Genomic DNA, 21,109 nt, shown 5'->3' with positions numbered 1-21,109 from the left:
AATAGGCGCTTTTACATTTCGCTTTGACACCAAATATTCCTCCATCAACTTGTCAGTCAGCTCCTCACTCTCATGATGAATGAAACCTGACTCCTGTTGCTGATCTGTGTGGCGACTCTCGTTCGGCTCACGATTTATTAAGCAGACATGTTCAGTTTAAAGCCTGGAACACACCAAGCCGACGCCGACGAACTAGCGCCGATGAAAGCCGACTGTGTTGTCGCCTCTCGTCGGGGTAAAAAGCTGCACTTGAACACACCGAGAGAACTACTGCCGACTGTCAGCTAGAATGCGCGTTCTGCTCCTGCGTGTAAATGAGACAACTGTCTATTTCTGCAGATATATTCTCTATATTCGTCATTCAAAAAGGGGAAACCGACGCTGTCGGCTGCAGATACACATACCGTAAACAAAGCAGTGCGTGCTTACCGTTTTAAATATCAATCCTGCTAAACACTTTCTTTATTCCACTCTGCTCGTGTTAATATTGAAATATTCGCCAAGGAACACTCAGGTAAGATGATGTAACATAAGAACAGCCTTCTATCTGTAGAGTTTTGACTTCTTTGCTTGCTGTTTTGCTATTATTCTCGTGCATTGACTCTTTCACTAAGATGAACAACAGCCAATCAGAGTTCCCTCTTTCACCGACGGCCCGACGCCGATTCAACATGTCGAATCGGCCGAAACAAAGCCGACGAGGACCAATTTCAGCCGACGGCACGGAACCGTGAGGAACACATCGAGGAAACTCAGTCGGCCGACGCACAAAAACTGCCCGACGGCCGACCGTCGGCTTGGTGTGTTCCAGGCTTAATAGTGTCTGTTCTCTAAAGCCTGGAACACACCAAGCTGACGCCGACGAACTAGCGCTGATGAAAGCCGACTGTTTTGTCGCCTCTCGTCGGGGTAAAAAGCTGCACTTGAACAGACCGAGAGAACTACTGCCGACTGTCAGCTAGCATGCGCGTTCTGCGCCTGCGTGTAAATGAGACAACTGTCTATTTCTGCAGATATATTCGTCTATTCGTCATTCAAAAAGGGAAACCGACGCTGTCGGCTGCAGATACACATACCGTAAACAAAGCAGTGCGTGCTTACCGTTTAAATATCAATCCTGCTAAACACTTTCTTTATTCCACTCTGCTCGTGTTAATATTGAAATATTCGCCAAGGAACACTCAGGTAAGATGACGTAACATAAGAACAGCCTTCTATCTGTACCGTTTTGACTTCTTTGCTCGCTGTTTTGCTATTATTCTCGTGCACTGACTCGTTCACTATAAGCTGAACAGCCAATCAGAGTTCCCTCTTTTACCGACGGCCCGACGCCGATTCAACATGTCGAATTGGCCGAAACTCAGCCGACGGCAAGGAACCGTGCGGAACACACCGAGGAAACTTTTATTCGGCCGACGCACAAAAACTGCCCGACGGCCGACCGTCGGCTTGGTGTGTTCCAGGCTTAACTGAACTAAATCATTTTATAAAAAAAAAAATCAAATCGACAGTGGGGAGCGGTGCCGCGGCGGGCAAGAGATGTTACACCGGTAACACCGAGTATCGTAGCAAGCCTAGTTGCCGTTTGTGGAGCCTGGGGTGTCTATAGAGACTGTGTTTTGTTAGTGTGTTCAGGGGACAGGCAGCGAGCGGATAGTGAGGAGATGTTTTCTGTATGTGACAAAAAATGTTTTGGCCTAAAAAACATGTGATATCGCTTAGAGCACCTTTAAGCGAGTTTGTCATTGTACTGCTTTGTTGTTGTGGGGTTTTTTTTTATTAAGCAAACAATGCAATACAAATAAGTACATAAAGAAAACAACAGCAAAAAACAAATATAGATGTTGTTGTGTTTTTCATTAAGAATAATAATGAAGCCACCAAGGAATTGCTGCTCCCGAATTGGTGCTAATTTGAAAGCGAGAGTAAAATGCTCACTGCCGCACAGACATTCATAACTGTGCGGCAGTGAGCATTTTACTTTCTCTTTCATTTAGAGCAAGTGAACCATGTAACTTGTAATGCATTACTTTACTCCTTACATCAAAAACTTTACTCCACTAAAGGAGGGAGGGCGTTCTCACATTTAGCTCCTAAACTCTGAAATAGCCTTCCTGATATTGTTCGAGGCTCAGACTCGCTGTCCCAGTTTAAAACTAGATTAAAGACGCATCTTTTTAGCCAAACATTCACATAATGCTTACCTTTTATACTACTGTTGAATCAGATCGAATGCATTAATATTATGAACAGCAGCTATGCTAATTATTTCCCATCTGCTTTTCTGCTGTTATCTCGGGACGATGGTATGTTTTTAAATGTTAAAAATATTAACTCAAATTCGATATAATTCATTTTTATTATAATAACAACGTTAATATATTTTAATAATATAGCCCAAGTAAAACTATAGCCTAACAAATATGTAATAAAACGCATATATTTTACGCGCTTTGGTCATCAAATGGCTTTCCCGAGGTAAACGTAACGTTATTGTTCTCGTTTAATTGACCTCATTCCGCGGTTGAAAAACACTGATTAATCAATATTATGAACGGCAAGTACATTTCGGTAAGTTGTACTGTATCCTTCAACATACCTATTGTTGATTCGTGTTTATTTACTATTAGCCTACCTAGTAGTAGTAACGTTAGTAAAGAGTAAGAGATAATCGGTTCACGTGCTGCTTGAACTGAGGCGTTACAGCGAAACCAAAACGGTAGTATATTTATTGTTTGAATTTTGTAATAAAATTGACAGAATCGGAGAGCTGATCATTTGTTTCAACTGCCCAGCCGTCTTTTTCCTCGCATTTTTAGACGCGACATGTTGTGAACAGCCAGAAAAGCACCGTTTCTGCACAGAAATGATAAATGAGCACGAATCAGTACAACATAAAAACTAACTCACGTTAGACTCCAGCTGAAGATTTGACCAAGATGTTTTACTTGTGGCTGAGCGAGCACCATACGTCTTCTTCTATTGTTGATTCTTCTTTTTCTTCTGGCGTTTAATGGCGGTTGACAAGCCAATAAATGGTGTATTTTCGCCATCAACTGGACTGGAGTGTGAAGCATCAACGGGGAAGGAAAAACATAACGTTTAACATGTTATGTTTAACATAACATAACATAACATAACATAACATAACATAACATAAATATGTCATTTAGATTTTTTAATCCTGTTATTTTGAGATAACTAGGATAACATAGATGCTGCTCTTAGATACCGATTAATCACAAGTCATCAATTTGGAATTATTCTTAAATCAAACAATAGTTTATCGATTAATATTAAGAACTTGACATATATGATGATGTATAGCCTACCTATTTAATAAGGTTTGGATAGATATAAAATCAATTTATAGGGGGAAATATCACCACGACCTTGGGCACGACAGGTGCTGTTTGAGTGGGCATGATGATGCTTCTGTGCTCCACTGCATGGGGTGAGATGCGTGGCTCACTCGCTGCGTTTACACGAGCCCCTTTTGTTTGATTTAAGAACAATTCCAAATTGATGACTTGTGATTAATCAGTATCTAAGAGCAGTAGATGTGACTCCAATAGATGAATAGGGCACATGTCTTTTGTAGGCTTTCAGTGCTTCATTCTATTTTGTAATAACAAATGATGGAATAGGCCTACATGTTTATTACTATATCTTTTTAAATTTACATTTAATTACCCATACATTTTTGTTTTGTACTCTGTTGTAAAAACAAGGATGTCTTTGTGTTTTCTATTTTTGTCTTTCAGGCGAGGGGATTGATGAGGAGAGTTTGATTATTTTAGATGATGCTACCATCAACCAGTTGATCCCAAGAGCTGGCCCTAGGCTGAAGTTCATCAAAACATTTAGAGGACTTGTAAGATCAATGTAGACATCAGAGGCTCAATTCTTCAGTTTTCCACACACTGTTATTATTTCTGAGTATTTAATAGTTTCATTGGGAAGATGGCTTATACTTGCGTTAAGTGCAAAAGGCAAATTTCAGGGGGTATCAAGAGTCTTTTTATGCATTACGTGCAGTACACCATGTAAACTCAGCGTCAACACATTTCCAGTGTAGTGGAATCACAGGTATGCCATTCCACATCGTATTGACACCTATGTCTTCCTACAGATGGGGTTGAGGAACTCGCCCTGAGGCAGCTGCCAGCCTTGCTTTCACCTACAACTTACAAAGTTGGCCGTGGTGCAAAAGTGGTTCGCCACACCATTCAGGAATGCAGCTTGGCCTTCCTCGAACATAAGCCCGTAAGTCCTCAAGCACATCTAAATGGGAAACTTTATTCATTTTATCAACATATCTGAGCTCAAGAATGTGTGCACGCACACATGCATATCCAGGGTTGTTTTACTATACTATAGGCATCAAATATAGCCTGACAGTATTCGTAAAATAGCCGTTCTACAAGCTCTATCAAAGCATCCTGGGCTTCTAGAACACCTCAGCAGTGCCACATGCTGATGACCTCTGTACCGCACCGCACTGATGCAGTCATTTGTTCTAAAACAGGCACCAACAAAGTATTGAGTGCAGAAATTACATATTTATCAGAAGGTTGACACTTTTGTATTTTAACCCATTTGGACCTGACTCTATGAGGTTGACTCTAAAGAAGTCTTCGAAATCTACAAAGCATTTGCGGGCCACCTATCTGACCAACTAACCCGGCTGCCTATCGGCCAGATAGGTGGGTCGCCCGCATTTTCTTAGCATGTTTATTGTAATGATAGATCCATCAATCGATTTATGCCTTTTTAGGTCAATTGAGGTCTGAATCCTTTTTTAAATTGTTTTCTGTAATGTGAACTATATGCCATAACCATCAAGACTTAATCCAAAAAGGTTTGGAATATTTCGTTATGTGCAATGAAATGACTATTACAGTTCAACTTTTTGAATTAGAGATGCACTGAATATTTTCCAAATTGTAAAGCTACTTTATCATAAAACAATAATTTCTCTAGTGAGGACCAGGAAAATGGTCCTCACAATGTCTATATTTTAATTCTACTATAGTAGTCGGTAGACATTTGGTCCTCACTCGCACTCTCTCACTTGCTCTCTTGTATTTTTTCTTTTTTAGCCTGGAATAAACATGGTGGAGTACCTCCATGAGGCCAAGGCATGCAAACCATACCCCCACAAATGCCAGGAGGAGAGTCTAAAATGGTAAAGTTTATTCAAAGTAGAATACTTGCTTGCAAGTAGAGCTAATGGCTCTTAATAGGAGACTGTTGGCCTGTTGAATGTTCAGCCATTTAATTCGGAATTGTTGTTTTGCTCTGAATGTTTTCCTACCTGAGTGATATGAACTGCACCAGTTCTGCTATATTGTTTAATATATTGTATTTTGTACATTTAACAATACAAAAACAAAACAACAATGGAATCTTTGAATTTTTTTATTTTATTACATTAATTCATATCGCTTCCATTGTTGTTTTGTTTTTGTATTTTTAAATGTTTATTGCATAATATATGCATAAATCTAGCATGTATTCTGTTATAGGTTTGTAGTTTAACAGTTTTATAGCTATGGGTAGTCTATTGCAATTTATTTTCTTAAATTGTACTGTAATGTGTTAGAATTAATCTGGCATATGGGTTCATTTCACCCAGCATTTGGGTACACTATATAATAATAATAATAATTCATTACATTTATATAGCGCTTTTCTAGGCACTCAAAGCGCTTTACATGGAAGAGGGAATCTCCTCAACCACCACCAATGTGCAGCATCCACTTGGATGATGCGACGGCAGCCATAGTGCGCCAGAACGCTCACCACACACCAGCTTACTGGTGGAGAGGAGACAGAGTGATGAAGCCAATCAGTGTATATATATATGGGGATGATTAGGAGGCCATGACGGACAGAGGCCACTGGGCAAATTTGGCCAGGATGCCGGGGTTACACCCCTACTCTTTCGAAAGACATCCTGGGATTTTTAATGACCACAGAGAGTCAGGACCTCGGTTTAACGTCTCATCCGAAGGACGGTGCTCTTTGATAGTATAGTGTCCCCGTCACTATACTGGGGCGTTAGGACCCACACAGACCACAGGGTGAGCGCCCCCTGCTGGCCTCACTAACACCTCTTCCAGCAGCAACCTGGTTTTCTCAGAAGGTCTCCCATCCATGTACTAACCAGGCTCAGCCCTGCTTAGCTTCAGTGGGCAACCAGTCTTGGGCTACAGGGTGATATGGCTGCTGGCCATATATAACAAATATGTAGTTGAATCAACCCAGAATTGTAATTAATTTGACCCAGCATGTGGGTACAACAAATATGTAGTTGAATCAACCCAGAATTGTATTTAATTTGACCCAGCATTTGGGTAAAATATTTAACTCATAATGTTGGGTTAAAAATGACCAACCCATCTTGCTGGGTCAAAATAACTACTGTTGGTCTGGTGCAATATTGATCCAGCGGTTGGGTTATAAAACAACCCAAGTTGTGTTATTTTTAACCCATCATTTTTAAGAGTGAACAGCAGTTTGCATCAATTCTGTAGAATGGCCCATGTAAGTCCGAGTTCCTTTATCCCACATTATAACATTATTACAGCACTAAAATAAGCAACAATTATTTCATCATTCTCTCCATTTACATTCAATTGTTCTACTGACCATATATAATAATTAAATATTTTAATAATTACAGGTCGACCGATAGTGGATTTTACCGATACAATAACTAGGTTTAACTGACTTTGCGATGACCGATTAATCAACCGATATTTAAAAATAGTGGATAAAACCATGACGGTGTGTGTAGTAGGGTGGCCATACGTCCGGATTTTGACCGGACAGTCCGGAGTTGCGCTGAATTGACCTAAAAAAATTAACTTATAAAAATCCTGCATATTGATTGCGGCTCCCTGTCAGGGACTCCCTGATGCCCTCAAATTAGTTAAAATCTCCCGGAATCTAGAGCGCGCGTGCGAGACGGAACATACTGCGCGCATAACATACATAGCGCGCGAACGGCAGAGAGGGAGAGAGCGAGAGACCTTGCGTGTGTGCGCATGTAAGACAGAGAGCATCCTGATTGGCCTGTTTCGGTAACTCAACCAGTCAACCCCCCTAATATCTCTAAAAATAAGATATTATGCCTTGTGCACTTTAAGTTGATTTTATATATTTTAATTTAATAAATTTTTTAAGACAAATAAACATAAGTTTTGTCTTTTTTGCTGATCCGAAAAATGATCCGATCCGTGATTCTGATCCGAGAAACAATCCGAACCGTGAGTTTTTTGATCCGTTGCACCCCTAAGATAAACATTACAATGACTCCAAAGCTGTTCGGTTAAGGTAAAAAAGTTACTTAGTTCACCTTTAAGTTATTTGTTAAGCAAGATTTCATGTTTATCTTATTATTGACCAAAATTCATGTAAAGTAAAAGTTAGTTCATCTCTATACACCTGATAGCAGCTGTAAAACAGGTATTTGTCACAGACACTGAGGATATTTTATTTCATCTTAATTGTAAACGACTCTTTAAATATAAATTGAAAAACATCTGGTGGCTTTTTTTGTTTAAAAAATATATTACTTAATCAGTGTTACAATATTTAACCCCTTTATTTCAGGTATACAGGTAAATTCTTTAAATAAAATGTCACACAAGTTTTGTTCCTTTTTAATTCTCATAGTCTAAAATGTACAGAGTTTCTGTGTGATTTCAATGCAAGAGAGTCTCTTTAATATGTTCTCAATGCTTCAGCCTCTAAACAGCTGGACAAAAAAAAAATCACGATATTGATTTGTTCATGATGTGGATGATGATTTCATGGACTAAATTTGCCATTAATTCACAAATTCTCATATGCACAATTAATGTAATTAATTTAACTCTTCAACATAGAACATTTTCCTGCATAAATTCACATTCTGGAGTGACGAATCACGCTTCTCTCTGTCAATCCGATGAACGAGTCTGGGTTTGGTGGTTGCCAGGAGAACGTTACTTGCATGACTGCATTGTGCCAAGTTTGGTGGAGGGGAAATTATGGTGTGGGGTTGTTTTTCAGGGGTTGGGCTTGGCCTCTTAGTTAGGAACTCTTAATGCTTCAGCATACTAAGACATTTTGGACAATTTCATGATCCCAACTTTGTGGGAACAGTTTCAGGATGTTCCTGTTCCAACATGACTGCGCACCAGTGCACAAAGCAAGGTCCATGAAGACATGGATGAGCGAGTTTGGTGTCGAGGAACTTGACTGTCCTGCACAGAGTCCTGACTTCAACCCGATAGAACAGCTTTGGGATTAATTAGAGCGGAGACTGCGAGCCAGACCTTCTCGTCCAACATGAGTGCCTGAGCTCACAAATGCGCTTCTAGAAGAATGGTCAAAAATTCCCATAAACACACTCCTAAACCTTGCGGAAAGCCTTCCCAGAAGAGTTGAAGCTGTTATAGTTGTTATAGTTACAATTCAAATGCAGGGATTGATCCCCTCATACGTACCAGCTAAGTACAGTCTTCTCTTATTAACCTCTACGTCCCAGTCAACCAGTTTACATAGCGACCCCTACAGGGTAACTACGATACTTCATATAACTTGCATATGACAATGTTTAACAGTGTAAAAGTCTAGGGGGGTTCATGAATATCAAATTATTTACTTGTGAATGTGAACTTTGCTCACTTAGGTAACTTTGGACAATGCTTTTTCTCATGAGTCCGTTGATGTGATAATTTGGTGAAACTCTTCCCACATGAAGAGCACTTGAACGGTCTCTCTCCAGTATGAATTCTCTCATGATTTTTCAAGGTTCCTGACATAGAGAAACTCTGTCCACAGTGTGAGCACTTGTACGGTTTCTCTCCGGTATGAACTCTCTCATGATCTTTCAAGGTTCCTGACTGAGTGAAACTCTTTCCACAGTGTGAGCACTTGTACGGTTTCTCTCCAGTATGAATTTTCTCATGATCTTTCAAGGTTCCTGACCGAGTGAAACTCTTTCCACAGTGTGAGCACTTGTGTGGTTTCTCTCCAGTATGAATTCTCTCATGAGCTTTCATGTCACCTGACAGAGCGAAACTCTGTCCACAGTGTGAGCACGTGTACGGTTTTTCTCCAGTATGAATCCTCTGGTGTGTTTTTAAGTCATTGGATCTAGAAAACTTCTTCCCACAGTCCAAGCACACATAAGGTTTCACACCAGTATGAATAATCTCATGCCGTTTTAAAAATTCGAGCAGTGAAAAACTCTTTCCACAAACAGAACACACATGAGGCTCCACATCTGCATGAATTTTCATGTGTCTTTTCAGCTGCTCTGCCAAAACAAATGTCTTTTCACACTGATCACAGCCGAATGATCTTTTTCCTGAGTGAATCAGCATGTGACTTTTGAGATTACATGCCCATGGGAAGCTCTTTCCACACTGATGGCATGTGAAGGGTTTCTCTCCGGTGTGGATTATCATGTGTGTCTTCAAGCCTGGTTTAGTTTTGAAGCTCTTTCCACACTGAGAGCAGGTGCAAGAACATTTCTTTCCTCTTCTTTGAAGTTTCTTCCTCTTCTTCACTTTCTGAAACTGATGGCGTTTCTCCTCCACTTCAATTTGTTCCATCAGACCTAAAATGAACATATTACATTTGACAATTCAAGATTGAAATAAAAGTTATGCCTAGTTTAATAGCAGTTATTAAAGGTGGGGTATGTGATTTTTTTTTTTTTTTTAAATCACTTGAAATCCTATTCCTAACCCACTTACAGCCATTGAGTTAGAAGCACTGAAATGAAAATTAAGCAATTTACTAATCTGTGAAACGGGCAGGACTCGAAAAACTCCAGCCAATCATTTCCAAGACCACCTAGAATCAATGGACAGAAAATGCGTCAATCAAACGGTCGTACCATCCCCCCCTCCCCCCATTCCCCTCGAGCGAGTCAGGGCCAGCGTTGGAGGAAAGAAGGTAGGACCTTTTGAGTTGTGTATTTTCAAAATCTGCCGGCCGTTTTGCAAATCACATACCCCACCTTTAATGAAGTATCAAGAATGGACACCAACCTATTTGTTCCTCTATATCTTCATCTTTTATTCTGCAGGGTTCTTCCTTAATCTCCATCTTTTGAGTGTTTTGTTGAGGTTTCTGAAACTGATGGATTTTCTCCTCCACTTCACGTTGTTCCATCAGACCTTAAATGAACATATTACATTAGACAATTCAAGACTGAAATAAAAGTAATCCATAGTTTAATAGCAGTTATTAATGAAGTATCAAGAATGGACACCAACCTATGTGTTCCTCTGTATCTTCATCTTTTATTCTGCAGGGTTCTTCCTTAATCTCCATCTTTACAATAGTATGTCCGTAGTTTCTCCTGGAGTAATTCCTCCTGCTTGCTTCTTCTCCTGTGGGAAGATGGGAATATTCTCCAGTATTTTAACATGTCAATAGCTGTGTGGTCATTTAACAGATGCTTAACATTTTTGCATACTAGACTAGCCATAAGCCTTGTTTACACTTTCGCCTGATACAGCTGACAGAAAACAAAGTTAAACGGTTGTGTAGTGTGTCATTACACTACACCCAAAAGGTTGCACCACTCCAAGAAGAAGGGTCGCCCACGCATAAATGCCTGCTGCGCCAGCAATCCTGAGAAAACCCAGCAGTTCATCAGCAGGCTGGAACACGCCCTCAGCGAGGGAGTGTCAGCAGATGACACCATCGACTCCAAGTGGCCCCGCCTCCGCGACGCGATTTACAACGCCGCCATCACCGCCTACGGGAAGAAGGAGCGGAAAAATGCCGACTGGTACGAGGCCCACTGGGAAGAAATGGAGCCCGTGACTGAGGCAAAGAGGAAAGCCCTTCTGGCCTACAAGGCCAATCCAAGCCCTAGTACCCTACAATCCCTCCGGACTGCCAGGAACAAAGCCCAGCAGACCGCCCGCCACTGCGCCAACACCTACTGGCTAAACCTCTGCAGCAGCATACAGAGAGCTGCCGAGACAGGAAACGCAAGAGGGATGTACGAGGGCATCAAGAAGGCAACAGGCCCAACCCCCTCCAAGACCGCCCCCCTCAAGTCCAAGACGGGCGAGGTCATCACCGACCAGGAAAAGCAGATGAAGCGATGGACGGAGCACTACCTCGAGCTATACGCGACGCTGAACGTGGTGACTGACACGGCTCTCAACGCCATCCCAGACCTACCAGTCATGGAGGAGCTAGATACCCCACCAACCATGGACGAGCTCAGCAAAGCCATCGACTGCCTTGCCTGCAGGAAGGCGCCAGGGAGCGATGGAATCCCTCCAGAGGTTCTAAAGAGCGGGAAACCAGCCCTGCTACAACCACTCCACGACCTCCTCTGTCTCTGCTGGGAACAGGGCTACATCCCCCAGGACATGCGAGACGCTAACATTGTCACCTTGTACAAGAACAAGGGAGACCGTAGTGACTGCAACAACTACCGGGGCATCTCCCTCCTCAGCATTGTAGGCAAAGTGTTCGCCCGCGTCGCTCTGGCCCGCCTGCAGACCCTCGCCTCCCGCGTCTACCCCGAGTCCCAGTGCGGCTTCAGGGATGGCCGATCAACAGTAGACATGATCTTCTCACTACGCCAGCTGCAGGAGAAGTGTCAGGAGCAGCACATGCCACTCTACATCGCCTTCATCGACCTCACAAAGGCGTTTGATCTGGTCAGCAGAAGCGGACTCTTCAGGTTGCTGCAGAAGATTGGTTGCCCCCCACACCTGCTTGCAGTGGTCACGTCCTTCCACGAGAATATGCACAGCACAGTATGCTACAACGGCGCAACATCCGAAGCCTTCCCAGTCAGCAGCGGAGTGAAACAAGGCTGCGTCCTCGCGCCCACACTATTTAGTATCTTCTTCTCCATGCTCCTCCAATACGCCTTCAAAGACTGCAGCGAGGGTGTCTACATCCGCACCAGGTCGGACGGCAAGCTCTACAACATAGCCCGTCTCCGTGCCAAGACCAAAGTCACAGGGGTACTCATCCGTGAGATGCTCTTCGCTGATGACGCAGCCTTGACCTCACACACGGCAGACGGACTTCAGCAGCTTGTCAACCGCCTCTCACACGCCTGCAAGGAGTTTGGATTGACCATCAGCCTGAAGAAGACCAACGTCATGATGCAGGGAGCAGAGACCCCTCCAAACACCGCCATCGATGGGTACAGCCTGGACGTTGTTGAGAACTTCACGTACCTTGGGTCCACGATCTCCAGCTCGCTATCCATCGACTCTGAGATCAACAGCAGAATCGCCAAGGCAGCCGCAGTCATGGCCAAGTTGAATCAGCGAGTGTGGAACAACTCCAGCCTCACTGAGACGACCAGACTGCGCGTGTACCAAGCCTGCGTGCTCAGTACGCTCCTCTATGGCAGCGAGTCATGGACCACCTACGCAAAGCACGAGAAGAAACTCAACAGCTTCCACATGCGGTGCCTGCGTCGCATACTGCATATCAAGTGGCAGGACAAGATCCCCAACACCGAGGTGCTGGAACGAGCCAACATGAGCAGTATGCATGCAACGCTCAGCGAAAGACGGCTGCGGTGGTTTGGGCATGTCAGGAGGATGGACGCAGGCCGCATCCCCAAAGACCTCCTCTACGGCGAGCTGGCTGAAGGCACCAGAACCACAGGGCGCCCCAAATTGCGCTTCAAAGACGTCTGCAAAAAGGACTTGAAGCAATGCGGCATTGCCCCCAGCGCATGGGAGAGCCTGGCTGATGATCGCTCCGCTTGGCGACAAGCAGTCCGGCAGGCAACAATCAAAGCAGAAGCGGCACGAAACGACACTGCCGTGGCAAAGAAGGCTAGGCGGAAGCAGCGGCAACAGCAGCCTGACCAGCCATCCCCCTTCTCCTGCGCCCAGTGCGGCAAGGACTGCCACTCTAGAATTGGTCTGCACAGCCATTCCCGGCGGTGCAGATAGACACACCGAGCTACACCATCGTCTCCCGAGACGGACGGCTGCCGACGAGTGTGTCATTCCTGGGATTCAGTGCCTTTTGTGTCCGTAGCATAGATCATGATCTTACGGCCTTAAAATGTTGAACAATATATATTTTAAAGCTGTCTCAGCATTCACGTCACGTCTTTTGCACGTTCAAACAGTGGCAGTACTCACTCGCTCGTTTTTTCCAGGCGCATGCGTCTTCACCGCGGAGAGATGAAAAAATCTCAACTAATCAGAATACCGCAAGAGCACCCCAGGTCATGTGACAAAAACTGAGCTTCACCCTTTCCGTAACACTGAAAGTTGATGATCATAAGCCTGTGTGTTCCAATTTCATGAGTAATACCTCACTTACTATACATTTTTTTTTTCCTTCCTTCTTTTACATTGTTGGGTATATCAGTAATGATTATATTTCAAGATTAATGATTATGATTATCTCTAATTTATATATTTTCTTCAATTATTAAATTTATTTTAACAATTATAATAAAGGTTTTTTGCATGTCCCTCAATTTATTGTCCACACTGTTATTTTTGATTACTTTCCCTTTAAATGAAAGTTGGAAAAATTGTATTAAATGACACATCATAAAGGAGTCATCACTTCTTTGGAGGAAAAACAAATTGGGTTATTTTAATTGTCTATTTTTACCAATTTAATCTTTCAAATTTAATGTGGATAAAGTTAGTAGAAAAGTCATATTTAAAAAATTACAGTCTTAACCCTTTCCTGCATTGAGGTCACTACAGTGGACACGGACAGCTATTCAAAAAGCAATTTCTTTCATGGGTTTTGATTACATAGTTGTACATTAGGGGTGCTCCGATCAGGATTTTTGGGGCCGATCACCGATCCCCGATTACTGGAAGCTGTATCACCCGATACCGATCACCGATTACAGGGTCTATTTGAAGCCTTCTATTTATCATGTAGCATTATTTATTCAACTATATTTAACATCATTGTACATTAAGTATTACAATTAAGAGAATACAACGTATCATGAATTGACACCTGTGTATTTATTTGCAAGCAACATGTCCAGCATATTAACTTACCAGCCTGTGCTTGGTTATTGGGAACAGCTTAGGGCTTGACAAATACAACTTTCCTGTAGAATATAAAATAGACAGAACATTTGATTCATTCTTTAAATTTAGCTTTAGACTACTTTAAACTAAAAACTACAACAAAAAAGGCTATAGCCAAAATAATGTTTTGAGTCAGTCAGCCATCAGTTTTTCTAATACACTTAAAGGACCACAGGTAGTAAAGTGCACAGCAGAAAAAACACACAAAAAAACAACAAATACAAATACTTCTTAAGCATCAATATTTTGGTCTTTTTTTTCTTTTCTTTTTTGCGAGAACCCTTGCACAATTATTTTAAACAGATTAAGAAAGCCACCACTACTGGTCACATCTATGGTTAGATTGATTTGTTTAGATCCAGTGAAGTCGTGTCTCACCACTGTTTCTAAGGATTGATATTGTCCCACCAATTTTTGTAACACTGAGGCACGCACGGATGTACCTAATACAAATAAATAAAACATCTCCAGTTAACTAGCAGAGCATTCATTTAGTTCGCTATTAAATAAGAGATCTAGCGCTAAAATGTGTTGTTTTTAACTCAAGCTGAGCGCTCGTTGCCGCGGCGATCAGTTGCATGGATACAGTGTTCTCTGTGGCTCGCGGCCTCGCGCAATCTTCACTCAGACGCGCGCTTCAATCTATCACCGTTGTGGAGGAGACTCTCTATTCATTCCGGTGAAATCACAAAATAAAATGCATGCACAGAAACGTGTCCCTGCTTGACGGATTAGAACCCGTAACCCGGCATAAAAAATGGTCTCGCGAGTTTTGCGTCATCTGATCGGCTTTTCTTGATCGGCCTTTATAGAGACTGCCGATCACACATCCCAAAGCAATTATCGGCCGATTATGATCGGCGACCGATCAATCGGAGCACCCTTATTGTACATCAACCTCTACAGTGGACCCTAGTGCATCATCCTATGCATTAGCCGCTTTCCGATCAAGTAGTTACAGGAACTTAGTTATAGGAACTAGGGTTGTGCGATGTCTACCAATTTGGCATCAGACGATGTGTACAGTGAAACATCGCGACGGACGATGATATCGGGAGGAGGGGCGGGGCTAACATTCTAATTTTTCACTTAAGCAATAAGCCCCGCAAAGCCGTGTTTTACAGTGGATTTAGAACAGCTAAGGGGCGTAGGCACAACGCGGAGATATTTTCCTCTACATCTCATCAGCAATTTCGATGTCGGCACGCTCTGCAGCAGCTGAGCACTAAGAGCGAATGTACAGTGACGTGGCATAACTGCCAGATTCAAACTGTGCTTTCGCGCTGTGGCTGCGCGGAGCCAGAGACGGACGCGCTCATCGCTTGTCATATATCACAACTATTCAGTGTTTTTAACCACATAATGTTTATTTTAGGTTTCAGACATTTAAATGCATATAATTTATAGCAAAACAATACATTTATAGTTTGTAAAATACACAATGGTGTCTATGGAAGCAGCACAACCCATTCAAATATATTTGCCGACGGATTTCATTCATATCAGACACACAGTTTAAGTAACTATAAAGTTAACTATATTCTTCTCCCAGTTCACCGGCCATGTATTTCGGGAGAAACTGATGAATTCACGTGCTGTAATAAACCCAATAGACATGAATCTCTGAACTGCGGTCTGAACAAACATTACGGCGCCCATCTCGCGTTACAGATCAAAATCATTTATAAAGGTTTTTTAAACAACAAAACAAACTCACTTACACGTATTTGAGAATCGGAATAGAAGATAGTTAATGACATGGTAATCAGGTTTGTTACTGTAATATTTAGAAATAAAAGCGCTAACGTTACATCTGTCATACAGCGTGCATACATACTATTTTGGCTGTGGTGAATCACGTGCCAAGCATGACGCGTCACCATGGAAACATGGGGGGGGGGGGATCGCGATGCTGGCTTAACATCGTGATGTCTGTCAGCCATCACGATGGACGATGATATCGTCTATCGGCACAACCCTAATAGGAACTGTCCACTTCTAAACAGTTCTAAAAACTACTCTCCCCCAAACTCGGTTTTGCTGTTTGCGTTCACACTGGCCAAGTGGCCATAGGAACTGGTAGGAGGGGTAAGGGAGTGACGCAAGCACGGCGACAGTCTTTATGGCGTCATCACTAGACGTAGCGCGGCCACATACAACAACAACAAACCAGCATGGAGGAGGCTATCGGAATGTTCCTGTTCTGCCTTGCCGGGACCTTAATAACGGAGTACGAACGGCGGCGTTTAAAGACTATGCTTGAGTTCTGTACAGAGAAACACAGAAGACGAAGGCTCCAGCATAATATGATCTTAAGTAATATGATGGAAGAAGATAGAAGAGCAGAGCGCAGGAGGCAAACAAAACGACGGGTAAGTTTAGCTAGCATTAGCAATTAGCTGGTTGAATGCGTTATGTTTGTCTTAAGTTATGAGTTAGCATACATAGGCGAATTGCAACAGGCAGTGTTTCTGCAGACAGCGCGCTGCAAGTTCCGTGTTGACAGTGGGCGTGACTTATAAGTTGAACCAATCAACGTAGACCTAGGGAAAGGGAACTAAAAAAGTCCTCGCTCTAGACTAGGTACTGAAAGAGTTATAGGAACTACGGTCTGAGGAACTAAAAAATCCCCAACTTAGTCTGGTCGGAACACGAGAAAAAAAGGGTTATAGGAACGTTAGGTTCTAGGAACTGCAAAAATCCCTCTGGTCGGAAAGCGGCTATTGCCACCAAGTGGAAAGACATTGCATGTCGATTTTATTTTCATTCAAACCAAGATGGCCGATGGCCAGTCAGAAATGCCAAGTTGCTCCGGAATATCCATCCATTCCTTCTATATATGCATGTTACTTGTTATGCATTACTTTACTCGTTAAATCAAAAAGTAATTGATTACGTAACATGATATTTGTAATGGATAACTTTACTCGTAACATAAAAAAGTCATTCCGATTACATAATGTGTTACTTGTAATGCATTCCTTTACTCTAGGCTTGGTGTTGCAGGTGTTACCGCAACACCAGTTACATCACTTGCCCCCACTGTCGTTTCACGTCAACGGGAGAATTTTTCCATAGGAATAAACTGAAAACGCTCGCTCTGTTCTGCTCGCTCCGCTCCCGTTGTCACGTGCACGTTAGTTTTGTTTTCAAATTAGCGCCAATTCGGGGCGGATTACTTGAATGGTTAGTCCATTATCCTATTATTCTTAACGAAAAACACAACAACAAAACAGTGCAATGACAAATTTGCTTAAATAGGCGCTTTTACATTTCGCTTTGACACCAAATATTCCTCCATCAACTTGTCAGTCAGCTCCTCACTCTCATGATGAATGAAACCTGACTCCTGTTGCTGATCTGTGTGGCGACTCTCGTTCGGCTCACGATTTATTAAGCAGACATGTTCAGTTTAAAGCCTGGAACACACCAAGCCGACGCCGACGAACTAGCGCCGATGAAAGCCGACTGTGTTGTCGCCTCTCGTCGGGGTAAAAAGCTGCACTTGAACACACCGAGAGAACTACTGCCGACTGTCAGCTAGAATGCGCGTTCTGCGCCTGCGTGTAAATGAGACAACTGTCTATTTCTGCAGATATATTCTCTATATTCGTCATTCAAAAAGGGGAAACCGACGCTGTCGGCTGCAGATACACATACCGTAAACAAAGCAGTGCGTGCTTACCGTTTTAAATATCAATCCTGCTAAACACTTTCTTTATTCCACTCTGCTCGTGTTAATATTGAAATATTCGCCAAGGAACACTCAGGTAAGATGACGTAACATAAGAACAGCCTTCTATCTGTACCGTTTTGACTTCTTTGCTCGCTGTTTTGCTATTATTCTCGTGCACTGACTCGTTCACTATAAGCTGAACAGCCAATCAGAGTTCCCTCTTTCACCGACGGCCCGACGCCGATTCAACATGTCGAATTGGCCGAAACTCAGCCGACGGCAAGGAACCGTGCGGAACACACCGAGGAAACTTAGTCGGCCGACGCACAAAAACTGCCCGACGGCCGACCGTCAGCTTGGTGTGTTCCAGGCTTAACTGAACTAAATCATTTTATAAAAAAAAAAATCAAATCGACAGTGGGGAGCGGTGCCGCGGCGGGCAAGAGATGTTACACCGGTAACACCGAGTATCGTAGCAAGCCTAGTTGCCGTTTGTGGAGCCTGGGGTGTCTATAGAGACCGTGTTTTGTTAGTGTGTTCAGGGGACAGGCAGCGAGCGGATAGTGAGGAGATGTTTTCTGTATGTGACAAAAAATGTTTTGGCCTAAAAAACATGTGATATCGCTTAGAGCACCTTTAAGCGAGTTTGTCATTGTACTGCTTTGTTGTTGTGGGTTTTTTTTTTATTAAGCAAACAATGCAATACAAATAAGTACATAAAGAAAACAACAGCAAAAAACAAATATAGATGTTGTTGTGTTTTTCATTAAGAATAATAATGAAGCCACCAAGGAATTGCTGCTCCCGAATTGGTGCTAATTTGAAAGCAAGAGTAAAATGCTCACTGCCGCACAGACATTCATAACTGTGCGGCAGTGAGCATTTTACTTTCTCTTTCATTTAGAGCAAGTAAACCATGTAACTTGTAATGCATTACTTTACTCCTTACATCAAAAACTTTACTCCACTAAAGGAGGGAGGGCGTTCTCACATTTAGCTCCTAAACTCTGAAATAGCCTTCCTGATATTGTTCGAGGCTCAGACTCGCTGTCCCAGTTTAAAACTAGATTAAAGACGCATCTTTTTAGCCAAACATTCACATAATGCTTACCTTTTATACTACTGTTGAATCAGATCGAATGCATTAATATTATGAACAGCAGCTATGCTAATTATTTCCCATCTGCTTTTCTGCTGTTATCTCGGGACGATGGTATGTTTTTAAATGTTAAAAATATTAACTCAAATTCGATATAATTCATTTTTATTATAATAACAACGTTAATATATTTTAATAATATAGCCCAAGTAAAACTATAGCCTAACAAATATGTAATAAAACGCATATATTTTACGCGCTTTGGTCATCAAATGGCTTTCCCGAGGTAAACGTAACGTTATTGTTCTCGTTTAATTGACCTCATTCCGCGGTTGAAAAACACTGATTAATCAATATTATGAACGGCAAGTACATTTCGGTAAGTTGTACTGTATCCTTCAACATACCTATTGTTGATTCGTGTTTATTTACTATTAGCCTACCTAGTAGTAGTAACGTTAGTAAAGAGTAAGAGATAATCGGTTCACGTGCTGCTTGAACTGAGGCGTTACAGCGAAACCAAAACGGTAGTATATTTATTGTTTGAATTTTGTAATAAAATTGACAGAATCGGAGAGCTGATCATTTGTTTCAACTGCCCAGCCGTCTTTTTCCTCGCATTTTTAGACGCGACATGTTGTGAACAGCCAGAAAAGCACGGTTTCTGCACAGAAATGATAAATGAGCATGAATCAGTACAACATAAAAACTAACTCACGTTAGACTCCAGCTGAAGATTTGACCAAGATGTTTTACTTGTGGCTGAGCGAGCACCATACGTCTTCTTCTATTGTTGATTCTTCTTTTTCTTCTGGCGTTTAATGGCGGTTGACAAGCCAATAAATGGTGTATTTTCGCCATCAACTGGACTGGAGTGTGAAGCATCAACGGGGAAGGAAAAACATAACGTTTAACATGTTATGTTTAACATAACATAACATAACATAACATAAATATGTCATTTAGATCCTATTTTTTAATCCTGTTATTTTGAGATAACTAGGATAACATAGATGCTGCTCTTAGATACCGATTAATCACAAGTCATCAATTTGGAATTATTCTTAAATCAAACAATAGTTTATCGATTAATATTAAGAACTTGACATATATGATGATGTATAGCCTACCTATTTAATAAGGTTTGGATAGATATAAAATCAATTTATAGGGGGAAATATCACCACGACCTTGGGCACGACAGGTGCTGTTTGAGTGGGCATGATGATGCTTCTGTGCTCCACTGCATGGGGTGAGATGCGTGGCTCACTAGCTGCGTTTACACGAGCCCCTTTTGTTTGATTTAAGAACAATTCCAAATTGATGACTTGTGATTAATCAGTATCTAAGAGCAGTAGATGTGACTCCAATAGATGAATAGGGCACATGTCTTTTGTAGGCTTTCAGTGCTTCATTCTATTTTGTAATAACAAATGATGGAATAGGCCTACATGTTTATTACTATATCTTTTTAAATTTACATTTAATTACCCATACATTTTTGTTTTGTACTCTGTTGTAAAAACAAGGATGTCTTTGTGTTTTCTATTTTTGTCTTTCAGGCGAGGGGATTGATGAGGAGAGTTTGATTATTTTAGATGATGCTACCATCAACCAGTTGATCCCAAGAGCTGGCCCTAGGCTGAAGTTCATCAAAACATTTAGAGGACTTGTAAGATCAATGTAGACATCAGAGGCTCAATTCTTCAGTTTTCCACACACTGTTATTATTTCTGAGTATTTAATAGTTTCATTGGGAAGATGGCTTATACTTGCGTTAAGTGCAAAAGGCAAATTTCAGGGGGTATCAAGAGTCTTTTTATGCATTACGTGCAGTACACCATGTAAACTCAGCGTCAACACATTTCCAGTGTAGTGGAATCACAGGTATGCCATTCCACATCGTATTGACACCTATGTCTTCCTACAGATGGGGTTGAGGAACTCGCCCTGAGGCAGCTGCCAGCCTTGCTTTCACCTACAACTTACAAAGTTGGCCGTGGTGCAAAAGTGGTTCGCCACACCATTCAGGAATGCAGCTTGGCCTTCCTCGAACATAAGCCCGTAAGTCCTCAAGCACATCTAAATGGGAAACTTTATTCATTTTATCAACATATCTGAGCTCAAGAATGTGTGCACGCACACATGCATATCCAGGGTTGTTTTACTATACTATAGGCATCAAATATAGCCTGACAGTATTCGTAAAATAGCCGTTCTACAAGCTCTATCAAAGCATCCTGGGCTTCTAGAACACCTCAG

The 21,109-nt window shown here is 42.0% G+C and overlaps 1 protein-coding gene across 6 annotated transcripts in view; it reads right to left on the bottom strand.

Annotated features, from left to right (window-relative positions):
- Nucleotides 1-21,109, bottom strand: part of LOC130073050 (zinc finger protein 239-like) — an 84,538-nt gene that overhangs the window by 6,310 nt on the left and 57,119 nt on the right. For 3 of the 6 annotated variants that reach the window (XM_056238456.1, XM_056238455.1, XM_056238458.1), the window contains one exon: nucleotides 10,053-10,181. In XM_056238456.1, coding sequence (XP_056094431.1) covers nucleotides 10,053-10,181 — 129 coding nt within the window. Of the gene's footprint in view, nucleotides 1-8,633; nucleotides 9,617-10,052; nucleotides 10,182-10,280; nucleotides 10,398-19,565; nucleotides 19,607-21,109 lie in introns of those variants that run through there. The other 3 variants (XM_056238459.1, XM_056238463.1, XM_056238457.1) reach the window with 3 other exon arrangements.

The sequence above is a fragment of the Rhinichthys klamathensis genome, unplaced genomic scaffold, assembly GCF_029890125.1.
Source record: "Rhinichthys klamathensis goyatoka isolate OS25496 unplaced genomic scaffold, OSU_Roscu_1.1 h1tg000523l_1, whole genome shotgun sequence".
NCBI lineage: Eukaryota > Metazoa > Chordata > Actinopteri > Cypriniformes > Leuciscidae > Rhinichthys > Rhinichthys klamathensis.
This window is presented reverse-complemented; position numbering and strand designations above follow the sequence as displayed.